At 51.1% G+C, this 17,719-nt stretch overlaps 1 protein-coding gene across 7 annotated transcripts in view; it reads right to left on the bottom strand.

Annotated features, from left to right (window-relative positions):
- Positions 1-538: 538 nt before the first annotated feature.
- EPHB2 (EPH receptor B2) overlaps positions 539-17,719 on the bottom strand; it is a 152,594-nt gene continuing 135,413 nt past the window's right edge. For 2 of the 7 annotated variants that reach the window (XM_068212811.1, XM_068212813.1), the window contains exons 7-16: positions 17,418-17,580; positions 16,728-16,836; positions 16,465-16,580; positions 14,304-14,426; positions 13,682-13,929; positions 12,810-13,025; positions 10,053-10,202; positions 5,872-6,065; positions 4,892-5,047; positions 539-1,835 (exon numbers count right to left, since the gene is read on the bottom strand). In XM_068212811.1, coding sequence (XP_068068912.1) covers positions 1,727-1,835; positions 4,892-5,047; positions 5,872-6,065; positions 10,053-10,202; positions 12,810-13,025; positions 13,682-13,929; positions 14,304-14,426; positions 16,465-16,580; positions 16,728-16,836; positions 17,418-17,580 — 1,584 coding nt within the window. In that variant the 3' untranslated portion in view covers positions 539-1,726. The remainder of the gene's footprint in view (positions 1,836-4,891; positions 5,048-5,871; positions 6,066-10,052; positions 10,203-12,809; positions 13,026-13,681; positions 13,930-14,303; positions 14,427-16,464; positions 16,581-16,727; positions 16,837-17,417; positions 17,581-17,719) is intronic. The other 5 variants (XM_068212814.1, XM_068171337.1, XM_068212815.1 and 2 more) reach the window with 3 other exon arrangements.

The raw sequence follows: 17,719 nt of genomic DNA, 5'->3' as shown, positions 1-17,719 counted from the left end.
TTTGCAGTTATTTACAAACCCATTGATTGACCATTCAGCTTCACCCACAGCATTCTGCCTCTGAAGAGCTGGGATTGGAGCTTTTGCTGTCCCGGGCTCTCTCTGACGTGAGGGGCTGAGCCTGAAGCTGCATCACCCAACGAAGGGACAGGGTCCCCAAGGCACAGAGCCCATCTGCACAGCCTGCCACCTGCAGGGACCCATCCCCATCTGGAGATAACACAAACCCCACTCCAAAATGCTGTGCCAGAGCTCCTCTGAGAGGACTGGGCTTGCCCTGCCTTTCCCATGCACCAATCCAACACCTTCCTCAGCAGCCAGACACTTCCAAAGGGCTCTGAAGCCAGCTGTGGAGTCATCATTCCCTCACAAAACCCATCCACCCTCCCATTTCCCTCCCAACCCCCCTGTGATGCTGCTCACCCCCGAGTTGAGCTGGTGGCCATTTCACTTTGGCAAACACCTGGAAGCCCAACAGCCACAAACATCTGTCGTGCCACGACCAATTGGAAAGAACAAATAAGCAAACGGGAGGAAATGTGCATATAAAAAACCTTTTTCTCCTGGCATATGGTCAATAAGCTGCAATTTTTCCTTCCACAGAGAAGGGATCTAAGTTCTTGGATGATATGATGCTTGGAGATGTCATTTCCTTTCATTAAAAAAAAACAAACCCCCAACCAACCGAAAATTTCCAACCCCAAACTCACAAACTGGTGTTAACAAAACAATGTAAAAGGACAAATCTCCCAACAATGACAACCGAAAAATAAAGGTACACGTCAGCATTTGTAATCAAAAACTACTACATACTGTACTTGGGAAGTCTTCTGGGAAAAGATCATTGGCATCTTAGAAAGGACATCACTAAAAGTCTTGAGCAATGATATGTATGAGACATGATGCCATTGGAGGGTGGATGGACGGACCCTTAGGAAACTGTCACTCACAAAACTGTTCCATGACAAGAGAAAATAAGAGATGTAAAAAGGATTGGTTTTCCCCATCCCCACCCCCCCAGGCGTTACAGATTCCTTCTCATTTGTCGGAAACAGCCTCCTCTAGTCTTAGTTTATTTGTTGTGGTTTTGTTTTTTTTTTTTTAAAAAAAAAGTCTTCAGCTTTTGAAGGAGTCCATCAGTTTCTGAGATGCACTTGGTTTCACAGCACCAAAGAGCTTCAGCTCTCCCCGTTTGATCTGCTCACAGGGGCTCTGGGGAAGGGCCTGGCTCATGGCATTCCCAGAGCCCACGGGAGGAAGAGATGTGCTTCTCGTGGCCTTTCCTTGCATTCCTCTTCCTGGAGAAGTCCCACTGCTCCAGAGGTGCCTGGGTCCAGCTGCAGCAGCCTTGTGCAAGAGGAAACATGAAGCTGTTCTTTTCTCTTCCTTTGGAGACTCCCATTGGTCTTGGAGCCCTTTTCAAGAATGCAATTGCTTTACTATTATTTAAAAATATTTTGTAGTTTGTTCGTTTTTTGTTTTTTTGTTTTTTTGTTTTTTTCAAAATAGTTGTCCTTTTTTTTGTTCCCTTTTTCCATTGCTTAAATTCTAGAAGCTCTTGGCGACTTCTCATTGTTGAGGACAGGGTGTTCCCTCCTGCTGCCGTGATCCTCAGAGCAGCTGCCTGTCTCTGGTCCATGGAGAACACTCAGGAACTGGAGCTTGGACATACAGGGGCAAAGGGGAGCAGGGCCTCGAGGAGGAGGAGCAGGAGGACAGGCAGCTATCAAACCTCCACAGACTGGATTTGGTTCATCTGTGCTCTCATCACCTGGATACTGTTCAGAATTTTCTTCTGGTGTCCTGCTAAAGTGACCCCGACTCGCAGAATGTCCCTTTGGGAGGAAAGGAAACAAACACAAATATCAGGAGGTATTTTCTCACAGCAGAACAAGATCATAGATGGTATTTAAAATTATCTTTAAGGCCCCTTTCAACCCAAACCATTCTGCGATTCTGTGATTCTATGATTCCCTGATTCTATGAGTCCATGAAAACGGAATTTAGAGAGCTGAAGTATCCACAGATTTCTTTCATGAATTCAACAAACAGATGCAAACCTTGTGGAACCTCTCCTCTTTCACTTTTTCTTGCTTATTGTCCAATCTTTGCACTTTCAACCCAACTGCAGCACCCTCAGAGTCCTGAACCTCAACAGAGAGCGTGAAACCAAATGCCACAGGCTCTGCTCTCTGCTTGTGAGTCAATGTGTCTTAAATTTTTTGCCCATGTACTGTTTAGGATTTTGGATTTTCTTTAATTTTGTGACACACTAACCCATTTTTTCTACCCCTGGAGACATAGGACAGGGATGTGCTGCCCCTCCTCAGTGTAGATCTGACCCCCATATGCAGATGATGCTGTTCTTGATGCTTTTCCTTTGCGAAAAGGAAAGAAAAGACCATGAAGTGATCAATTTTTGCACTTAGCCTTTTGTTAAATCATTGCAATCTTATTTTTGGTCAGCTTCTATTTTTTATAGATTTAGACATCTGAGAGAAATAAAAGTCATGCCAAGAGCATGAGTGTGGCTCTAAATTGATCCTATCTGTGTCTCCAGCTGAGTTTGCTCTCAGCTCTCCCTTGTTGAATAAATCTCAGTCATGAAATCTTTAGATCTTCTTCTTCCCATCGGAAGATGGGAGGCCACGTGACCCAAACCTGACTTGAAGGAATTGCAGGTGCCTTTTGTCCTTGAGTGTTAGGAACAGACGTTTAAGGGGAAGAGCGGCAAAACCTTTGCCATGTTTAGAGTGGAGGTTATTGGGCAAAGAAGGGTAAAGAGGAGCTCCAAAGGGTGGAAAAACTCCTCACTCATGTCTTTAAACCAGAATAAGACTGTGGCTCTGCACAACTCTGTGATTCCAAGCCTTCTGCCCTGGACATTAAATACCTGATTGGATATTGGGAAGCAATTCTTTGCTCAGAGGGTGGGGAGGCCCTGGCTCAGGATGTCCAGAGAAGCTGTGGCTGCCCCTTCCCTGGAAGTGTCCAAGGCCAGGCTAGATAGGGCTTGGAGCAAGCTGGGACAGTGGAAAGTGTCTTAAAGCCCATGGCTTTAAGATGAGCTTTAAGGTCCCTTCCAACTCAAATGGTTCTGTGACTCCTGAAAGACAATTCGGTGTCCCAGGTGTCCCAGCCTGCAGACAAACCAGTAGAACCCTTTCCAGAAGGTCAGTGTTGAGACCATGTGGGTTTGGTGAACTGAGTAACCAAATCCAGATTTCAGGAAACATTCACACTTTGCTGGCTCTCCAAATTTGGATGAACCAGCAGCTCCACTGACATTTCTATCAACTTCTGCAAAGGCCAGTGAATATCAGGGGGTGGTGTCAAGTCCTCTTACACCACAATTTTCCAAGGAAAAAGGACTTGGACTGTCCTCTCAATTGTACACCCAGACAAGCAGGTGAGGAATGTGGAATGGAAGTTTGCCAAAACTAGTGGGACATGAGCTGAGGATGCCCTTGGAATTGTGGTGAAGGCTCTTGGAGAGGACTTGAGGGACATGGGAAGGGACTGGGAGAATTGGCATTTAAGGGACACTGAGGATGTCTGGGAAAGAACAGCCAGCATTAGCTGGATTGTCTGCATCCTGCTTGCTGTCAGATATTGCAAATAGCAGAACTCAGGCAGGGGTGGGTTGTAGTCTGATACCTCTCTTTGGTCAAAGTTCTTCCCTACCCTTCAGATTTCATGGACTCTCTCTTTTTCTGTTGTAAAACCACAGCCAAAACTGTGCTAAAATCATCCCCAGGGCCTTGGGATTGCACCACAGATGTCCCAAAACAGTCAGAACTGCCATGGGAACTTCCCAGCAGCAAATAAGAACAAAAAGCCAGAGAAAGGCACAGTGGCTCTTTAAGTGAATGGATTCTGACTCACTGTTAGATTTAAGATTTAAGCACGAATCAAGAAACCTTCCTGGCCATCAGGCTCAGAGACACTGCAGCCCTTACAGATGGCTCTAATGCTTGGCCCTTTCTGAGGGTTTCTACAAATACCTGCAGACAGCCACAAATCTTTCAGCAGAGGCATCAAAGTCCCAGCCAGCCCCAAGGGATTTCAAAACCCACCAGAAGTGGGATTTCAGCTGCCTGATTTCTCTGAGGAACTTGCTAAGAATCAGGGGTGCTGATTGTCACTTGTCAATTGTCACTGCAGGATGATTTTTGTAGATGCAGGACATTTTTAGTGGATGCAGCACAAACTTGAAACCACCCCCCACAAGGAGATCTTATCGGGGTGTGTGATGAGGGGACATGGCAGAGGCTGGAGCTCTGCTCCATGTGGCAGAGCAACAGGATGAGAGGCAATGGGAAGAAATCGGTGCCAGATCCACCAGAACATGAGGAAGAACTTCTTTACTGTGTGGGTGGAACAGACTTCCCAGAGAGGGTGTGAAATCTCTTTCCACAGACATAATCCTGCGTGAGGAGCTCTAGAAGCTGAGCAGGAAGGTTGGGCTGGGTGACCTCCAGTGGTCCTTTTCGACTGTAACCACTCTGTGATTCCGCCTTTCTTAGGCAAAACTTTGCACTGTGCTTGTCTCCATCAACACATCAGCCAACCAAGAGGAGTGCAGAGTTCAGAAGTGCTCTGAAGAATTGTCTGATGCCAGCCTGAAATCTGTTTGTCCCATGTAGGGGTTTGGACACCCTTGGTGGGGGTGTTCATTTTCACAAAGTGGTAGTGGGGAGAGGAATTCTGCAGGTGCAGAGTGACAGACATATAGTCTGGAAACTGAACAGATTAGAAATGGCTCCACAAAGCAACAATTCTATACAAGTAAAACTACATCATATGAAAATAAAATCTAATTCAATACCAATTGCTGCAAAACTGCTGGGACTTTCTCTTGTGCTTTGGGACTCAAAGCCTGGGCACTTACTCTACAGTCATCTGAGATACTACATCAAAGGTGGTGAAACCAGCACTGGCAAAGCTCTCCTTGTACTGGCTCATCTTGATGGCATCCAGCCATTCATCCACAGTGTTGAAGCTGGTGTAATCCGGGATTGTGCGGTCAAGGAGGGGGAGGTTCATCCTGAAACACAAAAATGGGCAATGACAGACCAAGAGCCACAAGCACAACTGTTCCTGCACCCTCCAGCAGCTGGAGGCACAGGATCAGCATCATTCACAGCGCAGGCACTGCCCTGTATTGTGGAATTCCACCCAGAAATCACTGTTCTGCCAAGGGAAGGACTATGCAGAGCAACAGGGAAGCCTTTCTGGATCAGTTCATGCAGGAGAGGCAGGAGGCATCAGAGATGATGGGATGCAGCTTTAAATCCTGGCTGCTCATGGGGAGAAAGCTCATTCTCGTATAGCAGCAGTGCTTCCCACAAGCTGGTGCAACCCACCCAGCCCAGGGAAGCTCCACACTGCCTCACAGGGCTTTATCTGCTTCCAGTGCAGTGGGACTGGAATACCAGAACAATCCCACCACCCCAGCATCCCCACATACATGAAACCAAGGAGCTCCTCTGTGTGCAGAGTGCACTGTCCAAGAGCTGCCTGTGCTCACCAGAGCTGCACAAGGAGCGGGACCTTGACATCTGTATCCCTGCTCTGTGGATGCCCCAAGGCTGGAAGTGTCCAAGGCCAGCTTGGATGGGGCTTGGAGCAACCTGGGATAGTGGAAGGTGACCCTGCCCATGGCAGGGGGTGGAATGAGATGAGCTTCAAGGTCTCTTCCAACCCAAATTGTGATTCTATGATCTTTTAATGCTCTCCCTAAAAGGGATCAAACACAGGCCAAGCTCTAAAGTAGCTCCTGAGAGGTGCAGGGATGGTGCCACCAGGACCCAGAGGACACCAGACCTGTTCAGAGGAGCCAAAGGACAAGAGGAGGACAGAGACACATACCCAGAGGAGAGAGGTGCCATGGCTTTCAGGCTGTTCGGATTTCGGATCATTTTATCCAAGGTGTTGACAATTTGCCCAAATTTGGGTCTGTGGTTCCGATCCTTCTGCCAACAGTCAAGCATCAGCTGGTGAAGGGCATTTGGGCAGTCCATGGGTGGTGGCAGCCGATAGTCCTGCTCGATGGCATTTATCACCTGCAGGAAGAGAAAGAGGCATCAATACAGCTGTGATAAAACCTATTTAATTTCTAATGTGCCTTTTCTTGGATCCTGAGGGTGAGTGACATGACTGATCCTGCAGCCTGTACTCACTGCTGCCTTCCTTTCTCATCCCCACCTCACACTGTAACTTCCAGCCCTCAGCAGGTCAGGTGAGGTGTGAGGTGTCCTGGGAGGTGCCACCAGCTTTGCTCAGCCATTCAGCCTGGGTGGCTGATTGTCATGAACAGTCTCCTGATCTGGGGAAAGGAGCACCCCTGTTGCTCTGACAGGATGTGTGATCCCACAGCTGCAGGCAGGGGAGTCAGAGAGAAGGGATCATGCTTCCCTTGCAAATAGCAAAACAGCTTGCTGGGAAACATCCCCATCCAGAGAAGGGTGGTGAGTTACAGACATGGGCCTGTCCCTGTGTTTTCTATCCCCCAGTGGTGTTTTGTGCTCCTGACACAAACCAGCTCATCCAGGTGACAGGGCTGTGCCATGGCCTGGGTGTGCTCAGTCAGCAGAAACAGCTGGATCATTCTGCAGGCCTGTGCAAGTGCAAAACACCATGGGGAGGACTCAGACCCCAGTCAGCAGAGCCAGGCTCAGGAGAACTTGGTTGCAGTGTGCACAGAGGAGCTGTAGCACAGCTTGCCAAAGCCACATTACAGCTCCAGGCTCATCCAAAAAGGCTTTGGTCTCTTCTTACTGCTCCACACAATCTGGGAAAATGTCTGGTCTTGCAATGTCCACAAGGGCTGGACCAAGGACTGGAGGATCTTCTGGAATGGAACAAGGGCTGGAGGATTTTCTTCAAGGGGAACTCCACTTTCCTGCTGCTCTACACCTGCAGCCCTCAATCCTCTCCTGGGTGACAAACGAGGATGAAGCTGCTCCACTTCTTCCAGGAACATCTGTTCCTCTGACAGAGGCATGTACAGGCAAGATTCTCCTGCCTCCTTGGCCACACACAGCACAGGCACTGAAGGATGAGCAGAAGGAGCCTTGAACACCAGAGATGGGCTCGTGCATGGCAACAAAACCCAGAAGTAAGGACAAAAAAAAGAACTGAGGATACTGCAGAAATCAGGAGCAGATCTTGAAAAGATGAAGTCTCCATGGGAATGATGGACTAGGGAAGGAAGAGTGCCAGAACCTCCCTCAGGGATCCTGAGGAAGAACCTCAATGTCTCTGGCTATTCTCACCATGGGATCAAGGCTGCCATGGCTTTGTCCAGCTGTGTCTTGCACAATTCCAAAGACAGAGATCTTCTTGGTGGGATTCCCTAGGGCTGTGCCCCCATCCTGGGGAAGTCTAGACATACTCGTGGTGGTGGACATATTGTTGAGTAGGAAGACTACATAGAGAAAATTAAGGATACTGGGAATGGGAATGGGAATGGGAATGGGAATGGGAGAGAAGCAGGGAAGAGCTGGTGGCTGATCCATGCCAAACAATCCAGAGTGTGAGATGGGCATCTGGCAAGGCTTGAGATGGTCTGTGGCTCCAGGTAGAGAATGGGTTGGGAGGTGCTGCAGGCACTGTTGTGTGTGGCCAAGGTGCTGGGCAGGCTGACGTGAGACACAGGGCTGGCACTGCTGCTGCCAAAATTTGCCAGATGGAGGAGTCCTCCCCCAGTTCTGCTGCCCTGGCTGGACATGGTGGTGGCCCTGTGGGTCCCGTAAAGGTCTGACCAGAGGTAACTCCTCTACAAATCACTGACGGGAGGGTGGAGCCAGGGAGTGTTGGTCTCTTCTCCCAGGTAACAAGTGGCAGGATTAGAGTAAATGGCCTGAAGTTGTACCAGGGAAAGTTTAGATTGGATGGAAAAAATTCTTCATGGAAAGGGTTGTCAAGCATTGAAATGGGCTGTGCAGGGAAGTGGCGGAGTTACCATCCCTGGAAGGCTTCAAAAGGTGTGTGGATGTGGCACTTGGGGACATGTTTAGGGTGAATGTGTCAGTGCTGTGTTGATGGCTGGACTCAATGACCTCAGAGCCTTTTTCAGCCTCAAGGATTCCATGGCTACTGATGTGCTTTGTGCAGCTCAGGGAACCTCCCAAGGGGTGCTGAGCCCCAGCCCAGCTCCCTGGGTTCAGGTCTGCCCAGGCCAGCGGCAGGGGAGGCGCAGGGTGAGGCCCAGCACCATGCAAGCACCAAGCACTCCTCTCAGTTCCCAGCGAGTCCTGCTGCCATCAGCCACGTCCCAGAGGCAGCCCCAGCTCTCTCCATGTCCTCTCCCAGCCGCCGCCCCAGGCGCTCACACCCCAGGGTCAGGAGGGTAATCTGCCCTCAATATCCGCCACGCTCCTCCACAGCAGGACCAGCTGTGCTTAAGTGGTGACAGCTTCTGGGGCACCGTGTCCTGCGGCACGAGCAGTGGAGCAGGGGCTGGGGACAGCGAGGCGCAGCAGGAGGTGCCAGGCACAGGCACAGCTCTGCCATCCCCGGCACGGCAACCAGTGCCGCTGCGGCAGCGCAGCCACGGCAGGAGAAACCAGCGAAGGAAGAGCTCCGGGAGAAGGACAAGGGACAGGGAAGGTACAGGAACATCTGGTGCAGGACATACTTGAAACTGAGGTGACAACAATGGCTTAGCAGGGAATTGTCCTTGCTGAGAAAGGCAGATCCCTAAGTCCCATCCCTCTGCCTCCAAGAACTGATGGAAACATTTTCCTGGTGTGGCAGAGGCTGGGACAAGGCTGTGAATAGCCAAAGGTTTTAAGGTATCATCCCCCTGCTCCAGGTTTAGGAATTCATATTAATACATTTCCCACCAGGCATTAGGGAGGAAATAGTCCCACTCTGGAGAAACCTGATGTGGCACCGATGGAGATCTATTGAGATGGAAAAGGTCTGATCTGCTATAGGTACAGGAGGAGGGACAGGAGTCAGGGAGGAGACAGGAGGGATAGGGAGCTTGGCTCTTGCTCTCTCCCTGTAAGGCAAGGCCTTAGGAGCCCCACAGGATGGTAGAGATGAAGTGCATTCTGGAGGCTTCCAAGGGACTCCTCAGAGGCTGCTCTGAGACACACATTGGAAGCCAAGCAGATACTGCAAGAGCCAGGACGAGCTTTCTGCATCCCCTAGGTCCACCAGGACCTTGGTGTTACATCCTGAGTATTCATGACATGAGGAAGGGCAGCTGTTCTGAGAGACAGAGTTATAAGTAGCCTTCTGACACACACCTCCAGGTGCAGCCTCTTCACAGCACTCACTGCCACCAGCCAGATGGGCTTTGAGCCCCAGGTACCACACCAAGAGGACCAAGGAGAATGGAAATGGCATTGCTGAGCTGAGGGCAGGGACTGCAGCCAGGGGCCACCCTTGCAGGAAACATCCCCAGAGCAAGGAGTGCATGTAACTGTTTGACCTGAATTAGAGCAGAGGAATGAAATATTTAAAGTTGCCCATGTTCTGATGTACCTTGTGGTTTTGGTTTCTAGCTGTGTCTAAGTTACTTGGCTTCTTACAGACCACAGTCCAAGCTTCCCATGGGAGATTTAATGACCATGTAGTGGAAGATGTCCTTGGCTATGGCAGGGAGTTGGAAGGAGATGATCTTTAGAGGTCTCTTCCAACCCAAGCCATTGTGTGGCTTTGTAACAGATTTTCCTGGAATGTCTATGATCCCAGCAGATAAAGATCTACTCCAGAGGCTCTCAGCTCAGGGACATCTCCTTTTCCACCCACCTGCTCCTTCCCTTTCTTGGCACCTGCCAACACCCCCGGGGTGCTCCTCTTAACCCTGTGCAGTGGGTGCTATGCCATCCCAAATCTCTGCCACAGCAGCACCATGGGGCCAGAATAAATCCCCAAATTATTCTCATTACTGCTTCCAAAGGTGTTGACCGTGGTCACATCTGCGACAACAGAGAAGGCTCTGGACATGCCACAGGCTGGGACAGGCTGCGGACACGCTTTGGCCTTGCAATGCTCCCTGCTGCAGTGTTTCTGGCCCTGGTTTGCCAAGAACTCACATCCTGGTTGGTCATGTCCCAGTAGGGCCGCTCTCCATAGGACATCACCTCCCACATGACAATTCCATAGCTCCACACGTCGCTGGCCGAGGTGAACTTTCGGTACTGAATGGCCTCAGGTGCCGTCCATCGGATCGGGATCTTCCCACCCTGCAGGACAAAAACGGGATGGTAACAGAGAGAGCAGGAGCAACTGAAAAATAGCAGTGTCCACAATATTTGCCTGTGATATTCCAGTAAAATCCCAGATGGAAGGAAGCATGGGACTGACTATCCCTCAGGGTGGAAGTGGATTGTCCAGCCACGCTGGAAGCCTTCAATGATGATGATTCTCCCATTTGGTGACCTGTCCCACCACCCTCCTGAGCAAGGAGCTTTTCCTTTTGCTCACCTTGAACCACCCCAGCCATGTTTTTGTCTATGATCCCTTATTGTATCATCTGGTGCCACTGCAAAGAGTTTGGCTCTGTCTCTTCATTACTGCCCTGAAGGTCACTTAGAGGTGTCCCCTCAGTCTACTTGTCATCATCTTAACCAAAGTCAGCTCCTTCCCCCTGCCTCCTGCTCCAGTGATCCTCAGCATGGCAAAATGCCCATGGTGCTAAGAGGGTCTTTGGTAGAAAGTGAATGCCAGGAATTAAAAAACCCAAACTGATCTCCCTCCATCCTTTTGCTGTCACCTGACTACCTCCAGAGCAGAATAAAGGGAATTAGAACATCTTCCTCTTCAGCCTTCTACAGCTTTCACTCTTTGAAGTCAGCAATAGACCATTTCTGAGCTGAGTCCTGTTGTCCCAGTCTGTCTGTGGATCTACACCTGATCCAGCAGGTTCTGATCCTTCAGTATGGGATAGGGGGTCACTGGTGGGAAATGGGATAAGACTGGGTGGGCACTGGGGTGTCTGTCATCCAGCTCTGGAGAAATCAGGATTCTTGACTCCAACTGAGGAGTTAATCACGGAGTGGCACACACAAATGTGGACTCAGGGATTGAAGGCTCTGCTTAAGCCCTTCCTGCCTCCTGATTTTCTACCAGGGTCTTTGGACTTGAGCCATCTACTCAAGGGACCTTCTGAAGGGAAAATCTTCCTCTGTGCTGAAAAAATAAGCAGAAGTGTCTGTGTTTTGTGGCTGTGAGAAGATTAAAAAACATTATATTTTGTCAATGAACAACTGCCATGTCTTATTAAGGGTCTCCCAGGACTTCATAGTACTCAGCCCCAGTATATGCCAGAATAATGAAAAAAGATAATGTTCCTTAATCTTCTCGCAGCCACAAACCTCAGACAAAATATTATGTTTTCCACAAAAGGGGAAGATGAAGCAATCCATGCCAAAGAGGATGTCCTCTCCATCAGGCAGGCTCCTGACAGAACTCCTGGCAAAGAGTGGACTTTAAAAATGGCTAAAAAGAAGTCCTAAAGTAGAAATTAGACTTTGGAGGATTCTTGTGGGAACTCACTTCAGTGAAACCTCCCGTCTCTGTGGGGTCTGACCTGGAGCTTCACCATTGTGAAGACTTTCCTAAGGTCCAGCACAAACCTCAGGCCAAAGCTTGTGGCTTCTGCTCACCCATGGACACAAGGTCACTGGGAGAATGATGATAAAAATCATTTTGCAGAGGAAGATACTTCTGATACAGTAGGTGCACATAATCTGTCATTATGGATAATAAATACCCTGCTACAGTGGCTGCAGTTCAAGGAGATTAAATTAGGGATGATGAATTTATTATTAGAGTGAAAAGCTACAGGCATAAAACCAGGGATAGAGAACAGCAGTAAACACCATGTATTTAGTTAACAAAGGGAAGTTTAATTGGCTGTAAGGGACATATGAAAAATAAATGCTATTAGTGTTTGTAAAAAACATTGATGGCTGTGTGAGATGGACGGGTTGATGTCTGAAGCTACACAGATGAGAATAAATCCACACATTTTTAGGTGTTTGTTAGGTATTTAGCTACTGATAAAATTTAGTAAGAGCTATGCCAGGCATCTCATCACTGCCAGCTTCAAAAGACCCAGGAGAGGTGATTTCCTACAGGTCATGCCCCAGCTCTATCCACACTGATTTCCAAGAATTCCTGTCATGGGCATTGATCCTGATGCACTATGCAGAGCTTTTCTGTGTGGTATTAATGAGAACTCCTAGCTGAGCTCTCACTGAGCAAAACCAAATAATCCTCTGGTCCTGGAGCACCTTCTGCAGCCTGAGATGAGCCACAAGTTCTTGGTGGCGCTCACGTCTATGGCAGCAAGGTGTTCCTGGGAAATTGTTACATGAACATGAAGTCATTTTTAGGAGTGTTTTTCTGTTTAAATTGGAAGATCAGTATCAAGTATCTGGCACCCACCCACACTTCCTACACTTCAGTCTGTCCTTCTTGGGGCTGAGCCAGTGAGATGACATGAGGAAGGACAGCAGGGTAGCATGACTGGACAGTGATGGTAAAAAACCCAGACTTGCTGCCCTGGCAACAAATCTGTCAGGGCAGCGTCGCATCTCAAAGGATCACAGGTGAATCATATGGGGAGGGTGCAGAGCATGATCCCATCCAAGGGCTTTTCAATGACTTGTGTGTGTTAGCAGACATGAGGAAGGCTCAACTATCCACAGGAATGACAGGACCTTTGGGACCTTTCCACTGCTGACACCCTGAAAAAGTGCTCCCTGCTGTCAAGGGGGAGGTCCCTCCTGCCCTCTCCCACTCCTTCCCTCACCCCCTGCCCCTCCCTGGCTGAAGAGCAGCATTACCAGAGCACTGGTGTAGGTGGGGTCGGAGGTGTCGTCCTCCAGGAAGCGGGAGAGGCCGAAGTCAGACACCTTGCACACCAGGTTGCTGTTGACCAGGATGTTGCGGGCGGCCAGGTCCCGGTGCACGTAGTTCATGTCTGCCAGGTACTTCATGCCCGCGGCGATGCCCCGCAGCATCCCCACCAGCTGGATCACCGTAAACTGCCCGTCGTTTTGCTGAAGGACACACGGACATAGGTGACAGGAGCAGATTCACAGCCCCTTGTGGCCAGGCAAAAGCCAGGAGCCTCTTTCCACACCCATGGCAAGATATGCCACGAGTACATTCCCTCCCAGGGAGGGTGGGGAGTGCAGAGCTCACAGGGGTTGGGAGTCACCTCACACATCCCACGGGCACCACTATGGCAGCTCTGTCACCCCAAAATGCACCCACCTGCACAGGAGAGCTCAGAAGGGACAATCTATTCCTATTGAGCAGGTTACTTCCCTTCACCAGAGTCAATTACCCACTTCAAACCCAAAGTTAGAAATATTTAGACAGAGCAGCTGGAGATGGGGTCCTGCTGGGTTAAAGCTGTGTCAGACTGTCCCTCCATGGGTATCCATGGCTCAGTCTGGATGTGCACCTGTGAGCAGGCAGGCACCTGAGAGGCAGTCTCTCGCTAGGATGAGTGGACAGACACAATAGAAATGACAGCCCTGGTGCTGTCACCCCCAGCTCTGTTCCCAAAACACAGACTTCTGGACTGTGCAGCAGCTGCCCCAGTGACAGGGAACACCAGGCAGGGAAGGCCACTGGAAAGGGAACCTTCCCCCCAAATCCCCTCTGTGCTAGCACAGCCTCTAAAGCTGTGCACTCCCCAATCTCATACCCGCAGGAAGGAGTCCAGCGAGCCATTCTCCATGAACTCAGTGATGATCATGACTGGAGAGCTCTTGGTGACCACCCCCTCCAGGTGGATGACGTTGGGGTGGTCGAACTGCCCCATGATGCTGGCCTCACTCAGGAAGTCTCGCCTCTGCTTCTCCGTGTAGCCAGACTTGAGGGTCTTGATGGCTACAAAGATCTCTCTTTTGCCTGGAAGCTTGAGATGCCCACTGCACACCTCACCAAACTCCCCTGTGAACACAAGATAGGGCCTTTGAGCATCCCCCACTTCTGCTGTGCCTCCCAAGGGACCCTTGGCCCCAGCTGTGCCCACCCTGCCTGCCCCTGAGCTGAGCACCCTCTTCCTGATCCATGTTCCCTCCCTCTCCAACCCTCCAGCTGCACTCATCTGTGAGGAGCACTGCACGTGGGATTATATGCACTTGGGAACTGATGGTCTTGCTTCTCCCACACTGGACTCCCCTTCTCCTTCTAGTCCAGCCTGGGGCTAAGTAAGATCTTAGCGGCATCAGTCCTAGTGGCATCAGGCTAAATCCTCCCAAATCCTGGCACCATGAAGGAGCCTGTGCTGCTGAGGGCCAGCCAGCCATTCTCAGGTCACCTACCTGCCCCTATCACCTGCTCGATTTTGACACAAGAGATATCGATTTCTTTTGCAAATTCCCTGACAGCCTCATTGGGATCTTCGTAGGTGAAAGGATCGATATAAATCTTCATCCCTGGAGTCACTGCGTAAAGGGGAGGGAGAGAGTCAGACAGATGGATGCAACTGGAATGGTTGGCATCAAGGAAAAGAGAAAACTATTTGAGTGACCGTCTTTTTACCTCAGCAAGCTGCATAATCAAGGCATGAAGCAGACAGAGAAAAACAGTTTGAGAACGAACATGCAGAGCCATGTTTCACATGACTGTTAAAACTGATTTTAATGAACTCTGTTCCACAGGTCATTGTTGGGGCAGTAGGGAGCTACACTGTGAGCCTGGATTAGAAACTGCAGACTCCTCCGTGGGGGATCTGTGACCCTCCCAGAAGCTGTGCAAGCAGGAGGGACAGTCCAGTCTGCCCTGTTCTTCTGTCTGGCACCCCTGCCCACGGCACCCCTGCCCTCTTGGGAGCCCCAGGAGAAGTAGTGGGACTAGGAAAATCACAAAAGACAGGTTCCTCTTGCTAGGCCGAGCAGGGGACACAGTGACGTGTCATGGGAAAGGCAGTGGCCAAGGCACCCGGTGAGGCTGGACCGCTGCTTCCAACATCCCAGCCACCTGCGCTGTGGGACAGCCCTCACCTGTGCTTTTCCCCTTTCTGTACTCATTTTCTGGGCCCTGGCTCACTCCAAAATGGGCTATTTGGAGAGCAGAGCTCACAGCTCCCTAAATAAGGAGCCCCACACAGCACCAGACTCTGACTCCCAGCTCCAGGATGCTGGTGGTATTCAGGGGGTTCTGCAGGGCTCACAGGCTCCCTGGGCCTTGGCAATTTGCTGCAGTGTCTGCATGGCAATCACTGCTGGGGACTGAGCAGGCACTGAGCCCTGGCCAGGTGTGTTGGGTGAGGAAGGGGCTAAAAGGCACCCAGGCTGTATCAGCCCTGCTGCATCCCGTGCAACCAGGCCTGTTCCAAGTGGTGCAGGCACAGCGATTACACCCATCCCAGCATGGAGCTGTCACGTCCCACACCAGGCCCCGGGAGAATGTGTGAATGTGTGTTTGCAGCCCAGACTGACAAACAACTGAGAGCTGCATTTACATAATGTCTCCTGAAAAGTGTCATTTTTCCTGGTAAGTGATAGTGAGGCAGCCAGCACAGGCTGCTGGGGCACAGGGCTGCAGCTCTGCCTTTTGGGACATGTTTCCCAGGTAAAAGCAGGAGCAACAGTGAGTCCTGAGTGGAAACACTACTGGTGTTTTCCATGCTCTGAGCAAGGCCAGGATTTGTACAGGAATAAGGTATTAAAAGGGCAGAAATCCTGAAGCTGCAAGCAGAACATGAGGAAAATCACAACTGAGATTGGGATAAAGCAAGATTACAGCAACAGGTCTCTAGTGAGGGGGGAGAAAGGAATTTCAGGGACATGAAGGCAGGGGTTAATCACAGAATCATGGAATGGTTTGGGTTGAAAGGAATCTTAAATGACCCCATCACATTCCACCCCCTGCCATGGGCAGGGACACCTGCCACTATCCCAGGTTGCTCCAAGCCCCGTCCAACCTAACCCTGGACACTTCCAGGGATGGGGAAAGAAGGATGCACTGGGGTGAGGCAGGGTGTGCAGTGAGGCTGAGCAGGAATGCTGGCTGTGAGGGAGTGCCTTGCACAGGGATGTTGGGAGAGGAAGGCTACAAGAGAGGGCATGGTAGGTATTGTATTATATACCTATATATAGATATATCTGCTGGGAATCTGGGAGCACTGGGATGGGCTCTGGCAAAGGTCTGTGGGTTCCTGCAGGGGGACAGCACTTTGCAGGACAGGGACAGGCCAGGGAAGGGGTCTCACTGCTGCCCAGGAGATGGGCAAAACTCAGGAGCTGGAGGAGCAAGACGTAGTGTGGTGGCAGATGCTGCAGCACAGAAGACAGTGATGCTTCAGGGGGTGTTGGTTGTCACAGAGGCCTGGAGGACATGCTCAGGCACCTGACAGCGTGCAAGGTTGAGAGCAGGGCAGGGGTCAGGGGCTGGGGGGATCCGGAGCTGCCCTACCCACACACACATGCACACCCTGCCCAGAGCCCTCCCCGCAAGCCCCAAGAGAACAGGAGCACGAACCGAGCAGCGAGCGGCCCCCCAGGGCCGGGGGGGGCCCCCGGTACGTACTGTGGCCACTGGTGTAGTGCTGCAGCTTGTCCGTGTACTCCGAGTCAGCCCGCTCGAAGCCCCGTCTTCTGGAAGGGAAGGGAGAGCTGAGCACAGCATGGGCCCCTCGGGGCTGGGGCTGCGCTGCGGGGGCACCTCTGTCCCCTCTCGGTGCCATCCCCTGTCCCCAGTGCCCGCGCCCCGCCCGGCCCTGGGCGTGTCTCAGCCTGCCCTACCTGCTGCACACGATGCCGATGACCACCACGGCGATGAGGAACACCAGCCCTGCCGCCGAGGAGCCGATGATGAGCGGCAGCTTCTCCTGCACGCTGGTCTGGTACTCGGCTGGCACACAGGGAAAAGGCAACAGGTTACCGTGGCTCGGGATGCGCCATCCCTCACAAGGTCATCGAAGTCAGAGGATGGCCCTGAGCACGGGCCATGTTTGATTCCTGGCATGGCTTCGGTCCGGGACAGTCAGGACTCTCCCCTGGTTGGGGGATGTGTCCCAGAAGGAAGGCTGGATGGAGCTATTCCTTTTGGGAGGAAGGTTTAGTCCTGTGGATGCGTGCTGTGCCTTGTCCTTGGGCCCAGGGCCAGAAAACTGGCTTGGTCTGTATTATTTAGCAGCACAAATTTAGAAAAATAAGACATGGCTCTGTGTTTGTCATCAGCAGTTGTGCAGGTAGAAAACATAAATTTTGCTTCCTCTGCATCCAGCTGAACAGACACATCCCCACAATGGAAAAGCTGGGCAGAAACCGGAGCCTTCCCTGCATGGAGCAAGCACCCAGGCCTCTCTCTGGGTCTTGAATAGGATTTGTCAACACACCCTGGAAGGGACTGAGAGCAAGGAGCCAGCTGCTTGTCTATCTCCACATCTCTCCAGACCCTGAATCACCTTTACAGAGCAGCTGCAGACTCACCTTCAGTCATGGTCTGGAAATACATCTTCCCACTGTAGCGGCCATAGCCGGCCACGGTGCGCGCCCGCACCTGGAACACGTAGATGGTGCCAGCCTTGAGGTTCTGCACTGCCACAGTGTTGGTGGGGCTCTTCACTGTGGTCGAGTTCAACTCACTCAGATCCTGCCAAGAAAACACAAACCCGTCATCAGAAAAACCAGTCCAGAATCAGGTGTTGTGCTTCTGGAAGGAGGAAGGGCAGGAGATCAGGGTGGAGAGACCACCAAGGTCTGAACAAAGAGGTCTTTCCTCCTGGCAGGGA

The sequence above is a fragment of the Anomalospiza imberbis genome, chromosome 23 (genome assembly GCF_031753505.1).
Source record: "Anomalospiza imberbis isolate Cuckoo-Finch-1a 21T00152 chromosome 23, ASM3175350v1, whole genome shotgun sequence".
NCBI lineage: Eukaryota > Metazoa > Chordata > Aves > Passeriformes > Viduidae > Anomalospiza > Anomalospiza imberbis.
This window is presented reverse-complemented; position numbering and strand designations above follow the sequence as displayed.